General features: G+C 45.6%; 2 protein-coding genes across 2 annotated transcripts; one reads left to right on the forward strand and one right to left on the reverse strand.

Moving 5' to 3' along the window:
* Positions 1-2,050: 2,050 nt before the first annotated feature.
* tbpl2 (TATA box binding protein like 2) lies at positions 2,051-7,724 on the reverse strand. Its single transcript, XM_069661885.1, has 8 exons — positions 7,677-7,724; positions 6,809-7,010; positions 6,434-6,653; positions 6,139-6,226; positions 5,787-5,878; positions 5,412-5,579; positions 3,720-3,814; positions 2,051-2,127 (listed from the first exon to the last, which is right to left on the reverse strand). The coding sequence occupies exons 1-8, from the start codon at positions 7,722-7,724 to the stop codon at positions 2,051-2,053; spliced, it is 990 nt and encodes a 329-aa protein (XP_069517986.1).
* A 1,844-nt stretch (positions 7,725-9,568) lies between these two features.
* jmjd7 (jumonji domain containing 7) lies at positions 9,569-16,113 on the forward strand. Its single transcript, XM_069661940.1, has 9 exons — positions 9,569-9,752; positions 10,722-10,875; positions 10,956-11,094; positions 11,477-11,591; positions 14,210-14,266; positions 14,412-14,507; positions 14,611-14,687; positions 14,768-14,927; positions 15,918-16,113. The coding sequence occupies exons 1-9, from the start codon at positions 9,704-9,706 to the stop codon at positions 16,004-16,006; spliced, it is 936 nt and encodes a 311-aa protein (XP_069518041.1). The 5' UTR covers positions 9,569-9,703; the 3' UTR covers positions 16,007-16,113.
* Positions 16,114-16,725: the final 612 nt, after the last annotated feature.

Consider the following 16,725-nt stretch of genomic DNA (forward strand, 5'->3'; position numbering starts at 1 on the left):
CATCCATCTACTCATCCATCCATCCATCCATCTACTCATCCATCTACTCATCCATCCATCCATCCATCTACTCATTCATCCATCCATCTACTCATCCATCCATCTACTCATCCATCCATCTTCTCATCCATCCATCCATCTACTCATCCATCCATCTTCTCATCCATCCATCCATCTACTCATCCATCCATCTACTCATCCATCATCCATCTACTCATCCATCCATCCATCCATCTACTCATCCATCTACTCATCCATCTACTCATCCATCCACTCATCCATCCATCCATCTACTCATCCATCTACTCATCCATCCATTTACTCATCCATCCACCCACTCATCCATCCATCCATCTACTCATCCATCCATCTACTCATCCATCCATCTACTCATCCATCCATCCATCCACTCATCCATCCATCTACTCATCCATCCATCTACTCATCCATCCATCCACTCATCCATCCATCTACTCATCCATCCATCTACTCATCCATCCATCCACTCATCCATCCATCTACTCATCCATCCATCCACTCATCCATCCATCCATCCACTCATCCATCCATCTACTCATCCATTCACTCATCCATCCATCTACTCATCCATCCATCCACTCGTCCATCCATCCATCCATCCTCTCGTCCATCCATCCATCCATCCACTCATCCATCCATCTACTCATCCATCCATCCATCCATCCATCCATCCACTCATCCATCCATCCATCCATCTACTCATCCATCTACTCATCCATCTACTCATCCATCTACTCATCCATCTACTCATCCATCCACTCATCCATCCATCCATCTACTCATCCATCTACTCATCCATCCATTTACTCATCCATCCACCCACTCATCCATCCATCCATCTACTCATCCATCCATCTACTCATCCATCCATCCATCCATCCATCTACTCATCCATCCATCCATCCACTCATCCATCCACTCATCCATCCATCTACTCATCCATCCACTCATCCATCCATCCATCCACTCATCCATCTACTCATCCATCCATCCATCCACTCATCCATCTACTCATCCATCCATCTACTCATCCATCCATCCATCCATCCATCTACTCATCCATCCATCCATCCACTCATCCATCCACTCATCCATCCATCTACTCATCCATCCACTCATCCATCCATCCATCCATCCACAGATCAGAGATTGTCAATAACATAAGTGAACTTTTATTTTCCTTCAGGATGTTTGAACATTCAGAGCCTCTAAAACAAACAGCAGCTCTTTGACCATCCATGTTTTTCAAAATAAAGCATACATACTTATTTATGACACAGACTGTATAAAAAGATGGACGACATGACAGCTCCCTTAAAGTGAAGCCAAAACATTTTGGGCGCCCCCTGCTGACTGGCTGCAGTATAGCTCATAAAGCCCGCCTTCTCCATGTTAACAGATGGGACATGAGTCAAACTATAAAATCAAAATACAAGTCAAATACATTTTTCTCAACATGGTTTCTGTCATTATAGTTAGTTCTTATCCTGCTGATTTACGTCCAAGTGTTCATTTGTCTGACAAGTTTTTTTTAATTAGTTATTTGATGCTGTCAAAATGATGATTGACAGCTCTGTTCACAAATTCGGCTCCTGCAGCCGATCAGTTCCGGGTGAGCAGAGTGGAGGACGATCCGCGAGAGGAAACGTAACTAAAACAATCACTACAGTCATTGAAGTTTCCACACCTGTGAACTTTAACCTCAGACCAACACAAGAAGCTGTTCTGCTGTTAAACACGCCGGCGTGTGGGATCCTTGCTGTTCTTTCAGTAAGTTAAGTGTGTGTTTGGGTTAGCGGAAGTGGCTACGGCCGCTTCACTCGCCGATCTCTACTGCGCAGACTCTGGCTCCGTATGACGTCACCATCGCAAGATGGCAGCGCCCATCACAGGGCTGTTTTGGCATCGATTACGTACAATGGGAGCAGATGGAGACGCGTCGTCCATCTGTATATACAGTCATTGATTTATGACTTCTGTTTTCAACAGGAAGTAATGTCAGAGGTCAGCCTCACTGTTTCCTGAAGCCTCTCAGGATCGGATAAATGTTCTCAAACGCCTCGTAGATCTCAGCTCTTTCTTTAGCTCCTGTAATTCAACAAACGACCACAGAATTATTAACTTCATTCATAAATGTCTCAGAATCACCACGTCTGTAATTCGTCAGTAAAACGACACCTGGTGTCTGTTACATGTTCATCAACACTTAATGTTAATGTTGCATACAAACTGTACTTATGTAGTAGTTATATCAGGTGGCACAGGGTCGGAGCAGCAAAAGGTGATGTGCTATTTGGGAACCATCAAATTAAGATCTTTTTACTACATGTTCCTGCAAAGTTGTCACAATAAAAGCCTTGTTGAGGTAGCCTCTGTCTCCTGAAACATCCTTTTTTTCAGTCTTGAAATTTGAACAGGAAGTATTAGCAGTGCAATACAGTAACTTTAACAGGACAAACTGGAGTTGATCAGAAAACAAAGAGGCTTCAAACAAAGGCCTGTCTCTAATACAGGCCTGATCCCGCTGCAGTAAAGGTCATAAAGGCCCGTCTCGAAACAAGCTCTGTTTAGTGATGGGCTCTCTTCTCATTATATACCACCTCACTAGGTGCAGTCATCCGCTCCCATGGTTTCTCATACCATTGCTATGCAGACGATACCCAGCTCTTCCTGTCATTCCCACCAGACGACACTACAGCCTTGGCACGTATCTCGTCATGCCTTGCTGATATCTCTAAATGGATGAAAGAACGCCACCTTCAGCTCAACCTATCCAAGACTGAGCTCCTCGTCATCCCAGCCAGTCCCTCTATGCAACCACAGATCAACATCCAGCTCGGACAAACTGAACTCATACCCACTGAGTCTACCCGGAGCCTGTGCGTCATGATGACAACCAGCTCATCTTTAAGGTTCATGAGGCCTCGATTGCTCGGTCATGTCGATTTGCCCTGTACAACATCAGGAAGATCAGACCCTACCTGTCAGAGCATGCAACACACCTGCTGGTACTGGCTCTCCTGATATCACACATTGATTACTGCAGCTCCCTCCTGGCAGGCCTTCCTGCACATTCAAACCTCAGCAGAGGATCCAGAACGCAGCAGCAGGACTGGTCTACAGTCAACCCAAAGCTGCACACGTCACTCCACTGCTCGTATCACCCCACTGCTCGTATCCCTCCACTGCTCGTATCACTCCACTGCTCGTATCACTCCACTGTTCGTATCCCTCCACTGCTCGTATCCCTCCACTGTTCGTATCACTCCACTGTTCGTATCCCTCCACTGCTCGTATCACTCCACTGCTCGTATCCCTCCACTGCTCGTATCCCTCCACTGCTCGTATCGCTCACATCAAATTCAAACCCTGCTGCTCGCTTACCAAGAAGGAACAAAAATGGCGCCTGCCTACCTGAACGCCCTCATCCAGGTCTACACTCCTGCTTTATGTCTTTATGATGTTGATGCTATTAATGATGATGACATGGAGGATGTTGTTGATGTTGATTAGGATATTCATGATGATGACTATATTGACCTTGTTGATGCTGATGATGATTAATATTAAAAAAACAAAAAAAACACCCTGTGCACTTCCTGTCAGCACCAGTGTCCGATCACTAAACTTTGTAAACACAAACATAACATGTAACATAACATGTCGTGTGGTTTGATTACCGGTCAGAACCACTTTCCCCGACACAAAGATGAGCAGGACAATGCGAGGCTTCACCATACGGTAGATCAGACCAGGAAACAGCTCTGGCTCGTAACTGAGAAAAAACACAGAATACAAATATGAAGAGAAGCCGAGTTTAAATTTAGCTTTTTATTTAAGATAAGAATCACCAGAACCAAAACCACAAGCTAACAGGAACTAGAAGCTAACAGGAACTAGAAGCTAACCCTGAGCTTACAGGAAGCTCTTTGAGAGGTTATTTATAAACACTTTGTTAACCTGAGTGACAGGTGAACATAAAGCTATGGTGCAGGGAACAGGACAAAATTAAGACTATGGAGAGGACGAAGGAGGCTACATCCTTGCCGAAGCCAGCTACTGATCTAGCCAATGATAAGCCAGCACAGGTAACTGAGAGGCTGGCGGTGGTAAATGAGAAGCCGTCTACTCTTTCGACCAGGGCGGCAAGTCATGCGTCTAACATAGCAACCCATTGGATCGGCGTGTTCTAAGCAGCAATACTGTACATAAACTGTCAGCAAAGGAAAGAGGAAACACTTTGTCTTAGGAACAAATGGACTAATTAAAAGAATCGAGATAAATCCCACGTGTGTCCTGTTCATTCATAAATGTCTCAGAATCACCACGTCTGTAATTCGTCAGTAAAACGACACCTGGTGTCTGTTACATGTTCATCAACACTTAATGTTAATGTTGCATACAAACTGTACTTATGTAGTAGTTATATCAGGTGGCACAGGGTCGGAGCAGCAAAAGGTGATGTGCTATTTGGGAACCATCAAATTAAGATCTTTTTACTACATGTTCCTGCAAAGTTGTCACAATAAAAGCCTTGTTGAGGTAGCCTCTGTCTCCTGAAACATCCTTTTTTTCAGTCTTGAAATTTGAACAGGAAGTATTAGCAGTGCAATACAGTAACTTTAACAGGACAAACTGGAGTTGATCAGAAAACAAAGAGGCTTCAAACAAAGGCCTGTCTCTAATACAGGCCTGATCCCGCTGCAGTAAAGGTCATAAAGGCCCGTCTCGAAACAAGCTCTGTTTAGTGATGGGCTCTCTTCTCATTATATACCACCTCACTAGGTGCAGTCATCCGCTCCCATGGTTTCTCATACCATTGCTATGCAGACGATACCCAGCTCTTCCTGTCATTCCCACCAGACGACACTACAGCCTCGGCACGTATCTCGTCATGCCTTGCTGATATCTCTAAATGGATGAAAGAACGCCACCTTCAGCTCAACCTATCCAAGACTGAGCTCCTCGTCATCCCAGCCAGTCCCTCTATGCAACCACAGATCAACATCCAGCTCGGACAAACTGAACTCATACACTCACGTGTGTCCTGTTGGTGGCGGTAACGCGGCACATTTGGCTCCAATACGCCACTGAAATACAACAGCAGAAGAAGACCAGTCCAATTTATGGATAATGTTGCTAGCTTCGCCATGCTAGTCGCCTATTGCTATGTAAGACGCATGACGTGCCGCCCTGGTCGAATGAATAGGCGGCTTTTCAGTTACCTGCGCTGGCTTATCGTTGGCCAGATCAGTAGATGGCTTCGGCAAAGATATAGCCTCCCTCTGCCTCTCAATAGTCTTAATTTTGTGCTTTTCCCTGCGCCATAAAAAGCAGCATCCAGACTTTGTGCAAAGCTCAGGTGAGTGTACCTGCTGAACTGTTGGTGTGTGAGGACCAGCCCCTCCAGTCTGATGGGGAAGCACACGTCGCAGCTAGCCACCATGTTCTGGATCTTAAAGTCCAGGAAGCGAGCGGGGAAGCCCAGCTTCTGAACCACGCGGGCGTACTTCCTGGCTGCTAAACGAGACTGCTCCTCACTGCACGTGCTCAGAGCAGACAGAGGAGGAGACGGGAGGGGAGAGGGAAGGAGGAGATGGGTGATGAGAGACAGGTGGAGGAGACAGAGGAAGAGAAGACAGATGAGGGAATAAGTGAGGAGGAGACAGGTGACCAGACAGAAGAACAGACAGGTAGAAAGACAGACAGGTGAACAGACGGGTGAACAGACAGACAGGTAGACAGACCTCTTGGCTCCTGTACAGACCATCTTCCCTGAGCTGAAGATCAGCGCTGTGGTTCTTGGTTCTCTGATTCTCATGATGACAGCAGCAAAACGCTGAAACAGACGAAGAAACAGATGATCACATGACCATCACATGACCATCACATGACCGATGATAGGATATAACTGTGGGCACAACACAACTAACACTTTTATCTCTTACAATAATACTCTATACCACAATACTAAAACTATAATACTTCTAACAATACTACTAATACAATAATACTCTATACTACTGCAGTACTGCTATAATGCTTCTAACAGCTACACTCAGAGGGGAAAGGTGAATGCACTTTGTACCACACACACACCTTCGGGTTGTATTCTGCATTTCTGGCCTGCAGGGCGATAAACTTCAGATCCAGAGGACAGCCCAGGTTCACTGTGGAGACAATGTTTCTACACACACACACACACACACACACACACACACACACACACACACACACACACACACACACACACACACACACACACACACACACACACACACACACACACACACACACACACACACACACACACACCATTGAATTATCGGTACTCCAGGTGAATTACAGATAAAGTATTGGTTATATAGATAAAGTTTACTCAGCAGTCACTCACTGTAACTGTGGGATGATGCCTGACCTCTCAGTCACAGGGGTCACTGGGGTCATGGGGGTCATGGGGGTCATGGGACAGAAGGGGGAAGCCCCGGTCACCAGCCCCGACAGTGACACCGCCTGCTGATCACCTGCTGCGTCTGCTGTGGACTCCTGGGAGTTGAAGTCCGTAAAGATGCCACTGTCCTGAGACTCGTTCAGAGCTGCAGTCTGACTGTTGGCTGACACAGAACACATGATGATTTATTTATTTAGACCACCAGACCGATCTTTGGTGCTGCTTCTGTAGATAATCAGCTGTTTGAGCTCATTATACCCACATGTTGCATCGTCTGTTTCAATAAAGTGTACTGAAAAGAAAGCAGTGATGTCATACCTGTGTCACCATGACGACTTGGCTCGTCCTGCGAGCTGAGGTCATCAGGCAGGAAGCTGAGGTCCAGCTCCCCCCCCGCCTCCCCGCCAGCCCCTGCCTTCACCGACAGGAGAGAGGAGTCCTGAATGGAGGGGGCGGGGTCCTGTGAGGGATGGGCGGGGCTTTGGAGGCCCAGCTCCTCCCCTAACAGGAAGCTAGAGTCCTGCAGGAGACAACGTCCAGAGGCATGTTATATTAATCTTAGTATCAATATAATAATGAATATGAATAATAATAACAGCTCTTTTGTTTGTAGTAAACACAGTGAGAGGATCACAGCTCATTAACATTAAATAAACTAAACTGACACTTTGGACCAGAATATACTGGACACAAATATACACACGGTATATAAATAAGACACTGTACATACATATACAAACTATCTATAACTTTATTCATAGACATGCTTCAGGTGCTGCACAGTCTCCTGATCGGAGAGGATTAACTCTCTACTAGAGAACAGCAATTTTAAAGAGGTTCTGGTTTCATATTTAGAAACACTGACTCCAAACAGAAGCTGCTCATAAAACGTGTTTTTTACTTTAACATGAAGAAATATTGAGTTCTCTTTTCTAAGACTTCAACATGTGAACATCAGCACATCATGTTTCTGTCGGGTTCTCTGTTTCTCTGACGGAGTAATGCATCTGTTGCCAAATAAATGATTCTGACTAAATAGGTTAATAAAACCGCATCATGTAAAACAGGATTAATCTGTAGAGATCTATGATTCAGACAGGAGCTTTCACTTCTGTGGTCTCAATTAATGTTTAATACCCTGTTTTTAATAAAGTTTTGAATGTTCAAACGGAGCAGGTTCACTCACATTTGCAATGGAATCATCAAAGTAACGCTCCAACGCCGACTCATCCATGACTGAAGAACCTCCAGGCCTGATCCAGGACCTTCCAGGACCTGATTCCAGGCAAGCAGCTGCACAGCTGCATCCAATCCCCAATCATCAGACTGTGATCAGACGGCCTCTCACTGCTGCTTTCAGTGTGTCACCCCTCGATAAAGTCCTGTTTTTATACTTTTTATGATGTTTGTTCAAACGGTAGCTCGCTGTTAGCTCTCTGAGGCTAACCACTGTGATGTTTCCGATAATTTTACTAATTAAACATACAAATAAAGATGTAAGCTTATATCTAATGTGGGAACAAAAATCTAAGTGTTTTCTAAATTAAAATGTAGTTCACATTGGTCTCCAGTTTATACACATCAGAGTCCTTCAGTGAAGATTTAAAGTTCCTGTTTGCAGCTTCAGACTCATTTAAACACATTCAGCTGCTTCACGTCTCTGATTGACAGCAGGTGTGTCAGAGGCTGCTTCCCAAGTCTCTTATTTGATAGCTCCTCGCTCCTCGCTCCTCGCCCGAACCGGAAGTAGTTCCGGAGCCGCCATATTGAGGACCGTCTCAAAGCTCTTATCGCTGCTCGGAGGAGCGAGGAGCGAGGAGAGAGGAGGGAGTTCCGAGGAGCGATAAGCGAGGATACACGAGAGCAGCCTCTACGGAAGTCTTTTACTGGCCGACACGCCCCCTTATTACAGATCAGTTAGTGATTGGACGCTGCAGCAGATCGGACTTATGTGAAACTTCACAACATCACCAGAGTTTCATATCGCAGGGAGGAAGAAGCGGACCTTAAAACAGACTTTACAGGGCGCCTTGAAACAGACTATAAACAACGTCGGTATAATGAGTTGGTATCTGACGACCTGAGATCGTTTAGAACGAAATAATGATCATATCTTGTCGTAACATATATAAAATGCAGTGAATAACTGCAGATTTGTTTTTTGTTGTCTGAGTCAACATCTGAGTAAAAATAAGTTAATTGTCTAAAAATCAAAAGTGGCAAAAACAGAATAATTTCTATTAAATGTAATCTAAAGAAATACCTCTCGTCATGATCAGTTATTTCCCTGCTAACTTTTATTACAGATGAATGAATGAATTCAGAGGGAGCAGGAGAGTCTCTCTGTCAGCAGGTAACACTACGTGTGAGAGTGATCATCAGTGAGGTCGGGTTTGATCAGCGTGACGTGATTTCTATTTATCCTGAAACTTTGAGCCTAATCAATAATGTTCATAGTTCATGAACAGACAGTATTTGGGCTGATTAAATAATTAACTCAGATCAGATGATCAGTGATCACAAATGTAAATAATGAACAAATAATATAAAGACACAGTGCTGTAGGAAATGTCCGTCTGGCTCTGCAGCAGGAACACAGACTGCAGCCTGTTCTTCATGTGCAGGTGTTTGTTACACAGGTAACAGGTTACAGAGAGGAAACACTGTTACTGTGCGTTTTATTAGAATTAATACAGAGCACATGTGTGCAGACACAAACAGCTGTTAAAGCAGACTGACAGCTGATCCAGCGGTGATCAGCTGACGCGATCATCACAAACGGACGTCGCAGCACGTGACGCTTCATCGAAGGACGTCTCATGTCTCTTAAAAAACGTTCCCTCGTTTCCTCTCTCCTCTCTTGGTTTCCTCGCGTCTCTCCATGCATCTCTGGTGGGAGGGACTAAGACGCAAGTGAACGACGCAAGTGAAGGGAGCATGGATGCAATTTAAGAGACTTGGGAAGCAGCCAGTGATTCTGTTTTAACTGCAGTCCGGCCTCCCTCCTGCAGGGAGAGACATACTCCCCTCAAACACTAAAGGAACGGAGCTCTGCGCGTGCGCACCGGGTGTAAACACAGTAGTATGGCCCCGTGAGTTCTGAGGTGTCTCACTGCAGTGAAGTGAACAGTTCTTGATAAGATCGGGGCTGATGAGTGATCAGACATCTGATATATGACTTCCGGTTAGAGATCGATGATGACGTAAAACAAAATGGAGTTCGTAAAGAAACATCTGACCGAGTTTGCTCTGGAGGCTCACGGTGAGAGGAGGACCGTCATTTAAGCAGCACCACTGTAGTATTGAGATGTTAGTGTTAGCTCATACTGTAGCGCTACTGTAGTTCTACTGCTAGCTCTAGTTCTCTTGCTAACTCTACTGTAGCTCTACTGTAGCTCTATTGCTAATTCTACTGCAGTTCTGCTGTAGTTCTACTGTAGTTCTCTTGCTAGCTCTGCTGTAGTTCTCTTGCTAGCTCTGCTGTAGTTCTCTTGCTAGTTCTACTGTAGTTCTCTTGCTAGCTCTGCTGTAGTTCTCTTGCTAGTTCTACTGTAGTTCTCTTGATAGCTCTGCTGTAGTTCTCTTGCTAGTTCTACTGTAGCTCTACTGTAGCTCTATTGCTAATTCTACTGCAGTTCTGCTGTAGTTCTACTGTAGTTCTCTTGCTAGCTCTGCTGTAGTTCTCTTGCTAATTCTACTGTAGTTCTCTTGATAGCTCTGCTGTAGTTCTCTTGCTAGCTCTGCTGTAGTTCTCTTGCTAGCTCTATTGTAGTTCTACTGGTGCTGTTCTTATAAAAGCATCTTGAACTGTTACATCTACTTGTACTATCACTACTACAGGTCCTTATATGTTCCTGCAGCTTCTGATACAAATATTAATACACAGCATTACTGCTGTTGACCCGAGTACTACTATTATAACTACGTGTTACTACTCCTGATACTGACAGTACTTTTTTACTACCACCTGCAACAAATACTACTAATACTACTTACAGGTACGCCTGATACTACTGTAACAGGTGTTTAGCAGTACTTGTGTTCCTCCTGTGAGCACCTGAGGAGCTTGTTACGTGCATTTATTAAAGTGTTCTCATGGAACTCATCAGAGTACTGTTACTCATACTACTGTACTAAGTACTGATAATACTACAGGTACCTCTACCTGCCTCTGACAGTGGTGACTCAGCTGATCGATCTGTGATTGATTATTGATCCTTGATGACCTCAGATCTGTACCTGAACCGGGCCGTGCCGTATCTGGAAGGGTCACCTGACCCGCTGCTCTTCTTCAGGGATTGGATCACTCCCAACAAGCCTGTCATTGTCCGCAACGCCTGCAGCCATTGGCCGGCTCTGAACAGATGGACTCCAGAGTACCTGAGGTGAGGAAGCCCTGCCCACACGCCTGCACTCCTCTTCTTCTGTGGTGGGAGGGGTGTGATCAGGTGTTTCCTGTGTGCAGGGGGAAGGTGGGGTCAAAGGTCATCAGTGTGGCGCTGACTCCTAATGGTTATGCTGATGCGGTGAGCGGTGATCGTTTTGTCATGCCTGAAGAGAGGAGGATGACTTTCTCTGCTGTGCTCGATGTTATCGAGGGGAAGGTGAGCGGCTGCCCCCTGCAGGAGGGAGTACTACAGTGCTCAGTGCTGTGAGTGGACAGATGATGAACAATAACCAGCTTTTGTTGTTGGTTTTCAACCAGGAAATGCTTGTAAACGCCTTCATAAAGTTACAATAGAATAATGATAAAAAATTCTCGTCTGTCAACTGAAATCTGATTCTGAATGCAGTCAGGAGAGAAACAGGCTCTGCTGTTGCAGAATCGTGACTTCTGTCTGCGTGCTGAGTAGGTGCGGCTTTAACAGCAGAGAGTCACAGAGCACACCGTGCCCTGATTGGATGGAAGCAGCGCGCGAAGCGGTGGCAGTGATCAGTGTGTGTCTTTAGAAACATATGTTTGTGTTTATATGTGTGTGTGTTCAGGTGCAGCAGCGCGGCGTGTTGTACGTACAGAAGCAGTGCTCGAACCTGCTGGACGAGCTGCCCGAGCTCACAGACGACCTGGAGCCTCACGTTTCCTGGATGAGCACGGCGCTCGGTGAGTCCACGCTACTGAGCATGCTCAGACCAGACACAGAGCTGCAACAATAACTCTGTTTGATCCTGATAATGTGTCAGATTAATCAATAATAACATCGTTTCACACAAGCGGCTCGTCAGAACGTTATGAACGAATGACCTCTTTTTATTTTCCTTCCACTCATTATGTCTTTGTCATTTCACTAAACGTGCGAGGGCTAAGAAATCACGTGAAACGTAAAGCTACTTGTTTGTTTTGCAAACATCATAATATTGACTTTTGTTTTCTACAAGAATCTCAGTCAGCTGAACAAGATGCTAAGTCGTCACAGCGGGGGCTCCCTCCCGGGTCAGAACGCTCGGCTGCTGTTTGCTTTTTGAAAAGTCGTTTCAGTGGAAAAGTTTGAATCTCTGTGACAAAGACGGCCATTATTATTCCTTGTACTCTTCTACTTGAAACTGCAAGCTTTAATTACATCATAGTGAATATTTTTTGGCTTTAACTCACAGACCAAGAATAATAATTATGTTGACAGATTAGAAAGACGACGTCTTCACTGGTGATCTAAATTTCTTCCATCGTTCCACTTTAGTACTGTTCTAGATAATCGTACTGACAGAGGCCTTCAGGGTGCTCAGATTCCTCTAGTTCTCAAGTGAAGATGTTCATACATACATTGAACTGATACATGGAGAGATACCCATCCACTAGAGAAAGCTAATACATGGTGCAACAAGTCGCTATCGAGTCAGTCACGTATTGATTATTGGCTTCCCTTCACCACTCTGACTCCATATTTATATTCCTTTGACGTCTTCCTCCACTTCCCCTAAATTTACTGTTCTTAAACATAAAGAAGTGATTACTGAAGGCGAATGAATGATTAGACATTTTGGGAACAAAGCTCGAAATGAAAATATGTATAGTAATTGGGAGTTTGAATTGGGAGAGTGAAGTGGATGGATGGATGTATTTTATTGATCCTAAACGGAGAAATCAGAGGCAGAAAGTGAGGCCTTGATTGCTCGGTCATGTCGATTTGCCCTGTACAACATCAGGAAGATCAGACCCTACCTGCCAAAGCATGCAACACACCTGCTGGTACTGGCTCTCCTGATATCACACATTGATTACTGCAGCTCCCTCCTGGCAGGCCTTCCTGCACGCACATTCAAACCTCTGCAGAGGATCCAGAACGCAGCAGCAGGACTGGTCTACAGTCAACCCAAAGCTGCACACGTCGCTCCACTGCTCGTATCGCTCCACTGTTCGTATCGCTCCACTGTTCGTATCGCTCCACTACTCATATCGCTCCACTGCTCGTATCGCTCCACTGCTCGTATCGCTCCACTACTCATATCACTCCACTGCTCGTATCGCTCCACTGCTCGTATCGCTCCACTGTTCGTATCGCTCCACTGCTCGTATCGCTCCACTGCTCGTATCGCTCCACTGTTCGTATCGCTCCACTGCTCGTATCGCTCCACTGCTCGTATCGCTCCACTACTCATATCACTCCACTGTTCGTGTCACTCTACATCCCTCACAAACCCTGTCGCTCGCTTACCAAACAGCAACAGAAATGTCTCCTGCCTACCTGAACGCATGAACGCATCGAATGATTCTGAGTCAGCTGGCAGATGACACAGCCTTGTTTCTTCGCCTCCCAGACTTCAGTGGCAGCTAACACCATCTAGTCCTTCTCCAAAGCAGCTAAGCTCTCCCTTTATTACCAGTGAATAAAGTTTCCTCAGTTTTTCTGTGTCACATATGTCGGGGTCTTTATTACTAAAGATCAGAAAATCCAGAGGCACTTTGAACTTTAACCCAAAAAACCCAATTTACCTGTAAAAGGTGGCGTTCTGCTCACTTTCTGTGAGTCACATCCTGAAACCTGAAACACGTGAGCTGTGGAAACTGTTCTGCTTTTATAGACCCGTCGTATGTAGCTGCTGTGATCACAGTGAAAAAGGTGCGAATGCTTTTTTCCTTCTAATCTCGGTTCAAACGTCAGTTCTTTGTTTTCATGAAGGAATTAGAACATTTAATTTTCATGACTTCCTCCTCACAACAATTTAAGTTTAGCTTTGTTTGTCTTTTGACTCTACATTCAGTTTTGTTTCGTCGATGTTTTCTTTTGGTACGATGACAGTTTGAAACAAAGAGTTACACTCAGCCTGATGCTAGCTCGTTAGCAGAGCGCGGGCTCCTGCCGGTTAACTGGAAGCCGGCTGGAGCTCTTCTACTGCTATCAGACTCAACTCATCAAAGTGCAGGGAGGCTCAAAACTGTTTAAAATCCAAGATGGCGCCCTATCTTACCCCTGAGCTCAGTGCTGCCGCCTGTGGCCCGGAGGTGAATTACAACAACAGTAACTGATTAAAATGCATGAAGCCCAAATATAGTTTATCTTCTGAATCCGTTCATGTTTTCTCTGCGGTGAACAGGAATGACATTTTCTCTGAGAACTGATGAACTTCTTTTTGCTCGCGTTTCCACCAGATCTCACTTCATCAGAGAAGTTGTTTTAATCCGTCTTTATCATGGGCCACGTTTCCTCTTCATGAACATCACTTCGTAAATTATAATTAACATCAATAAATATTCTTTATAATCATGAATCTTTGTTCTTTTAGGGAAGTTACCCGATGCTGTCAATTTCTGGCTCGGAGAGGAGAGCGCCGTCACGTCCAGTAAGACCTAAACGCGTCACAGATACTGTGTTTGACATGTATAAACTCTGTTAATAAGATTAGTGTATGATAAATGAATATTTATATACGTGTGTGTGTGTGTGTGTGTGTGTGTGTGTGTGTGTGTGTGTGACGCGTGCGTCAGTGCACAAAGATCACTATGAGAATCTTTACTGTGTGATATCGGGAGAGAAAAACTTCATCCTGCTGCCGCCCACAGACCGACCCTTCATCCCCTACGGTAACCATAGCAACTACCTCAAGTCCACTACAGTAGCCATAGCAACCACCCTTCATCTCATACATCTGGCAGTTATCATGGTTACCTGGTCTGTGTGTGACAGGTGTGTATCAGCCGGCTGTGTATCATCAGAGGGACGATGGGGAGTTCGAGGTCATTGATCAGAGCGACTCTGAGAAGGTGCGTTCAGGCATGTGCGTCAATCTAAGTGCTCTCTGCTCTATTGAAAACACTTAAGTTCACCTCCTCCTCCACTCCAGGTCCCTTGGATCCCTCTGGACCCTCTGGACCCAGACCTGGACCGGTTCCCTCAGTACCGCAGAGCTCGGCCGCTCCACTGCTGCGTTAAGGCCGGAGAGATGCTCTACCTGCCGTCACTGTGGTTCCACCACGTCCAGCAGTCCCACGGGTGCATCGCAGGTACCTGAACGCAGCACCTGTGTGTGCAGGTTTCTGTGATGTTTCATAGGCTGCTTCTCAATTCTCTTAAATCGCATCCATGCATCCCTCACTTGCGTCTGAGTTCCTCCCACCAGAGAGGCATGAAGAGATGAGAGGAGAGAGGAAACAAGGAGAGGAAAGAGGAAATTTGTAGGGAATGTTTTTTAAGAGACATGAGACGTCCTTTCCTCTGAAGCGTCTCATGCAGCGACGTCTGTTGGTGATGACGGCGTCAGCTGATCCCCGCTGATCAGCTGTCTGTCTGTTCATGAACTATAAACATTATTGATTAGGCTAACAGTTTCAGGGTAAATAGAAATCAGTCACGCTGATCAAACCCGACCTCACTGATGATCACTCACGCTGACTGAATAAAAAGTGTTACCTGCTGAGCGACTCTCCTGCTCCCTCTGAATTCATTCATTCATCCGTAATAAAAGTTAACAGGGAAATAACTGATCATCAAGAGAGGTCTTTGTTTCAATTACATTTAATAGAAATGAATCTGTTTTCAATACTTTTCTACTGTAAAGTATGTTTTGAGATTTGCTTCTTCCTCTCCGTCGTTGTGAAGTGTCACGAGTCCGAGCTGCTGCAGCGTCCAATCAGCAACTGATATCTAATAAGGGGGCGTGTCAGCCAGTAAAAGACTAACGTGGAGGCTGCTCTCGTGTATCTTCGCTCCACGAGCAGCGAAGAGCTTTGAGACGGTACTCAATATGGCCGCTCCAGAACTACTTCTGGTTTGAGCGAGGAGCGAGGAGATATCAGATAAGAGACATGAGAAGCAGCCTGAGCCTGAATGACACGTTCACTTTCAGCCGTCGACCATGTGACCAATATGGTCACATACAAACAGTGATGTCATAGACCATGTGACCAATATGGTCACATACAAACAGTGATGTCATAGACCATGTGATCAGGGTAATCATACTGTGAACTTTCTACATGTTTGTTTCTCTGCAGTGAACTTCTGGTACGACATGGAGTACGACATCAAGTACAACTACTTCCAGCTGCTCGAGACGCTGTCACAGGTCACAGGGTCGACATGACATCACAGCATGATGTCACAGGGTCGACATGACATCACAGCAGCTGTCTGAGACAAAACAGTTGTATTTAAAGTTGAGACTGAAGATTGATTGATTTCATGAAACAAATAAAGTGTTTAAATTAAAGGTGTGTTCATGTTGATCTCTGATGTGACACCTGGTGGACAGGTGAGTGGGAGCAAACTGCTGCTCACAGATTAATCAGAACACTGTCAGCGGAGACTAGACTCAGCAGCAATAAACTTCCTGTTTACATCCACCAAAGCATTATGGGTAATTAAGTTCCAAAACAGCAGCAGAGGTTTAATATGATCTCCATGTTTGATTATTAATTTGTGATTTCTGAGTGACACGACGCCTAGTGATGCAGCGCTCAGCAACGATAAATGACGCAACGCGACGCTCAGCTCAGCCACGCTCAGCTCAGCCACGCTCAGCTCAGTCACGCTCAGCCCAGCTCAGCTCAGCTCAGCTCAGCCCAGCTCAGCCACGCTCAGCCACGCTCAGCCACGCTCAGCTCAGCCACGCTCAGCTCAGCTCAGCTCAGCCACGCTCAGCTCAGCCACGCTCAGCCCAGCTCAGCTCAGCTCAGCTCAGCTCAGCTCAGCCACGCTCAGCTCAGCCACGCTCAGCCACGCTCAGCCACGCTCAGCCACGCTCAGCTCAGCCACGCTCAGCCCAGCTCAGCTCAGCTCAGCTCAGCTCAGCTCAGCCACGCT

Source organism: Semicossyphus pulcher, unplaced genomic scaffold (assembly GCF_022749685.1).
Source record: "Semicossyphus pulcher isolate SPU_LCO1_2020_fin unplaced genomic scaffold, fSemPul1.0.p SCAF_14, whole genome shotgun sequence".
Lineage (NCBI taxonomy): Eukaryota > Metazoa > Chordata > Actinopteri > Labriformes > Labridae > Semicossyphus > Semicossyphus pulcher.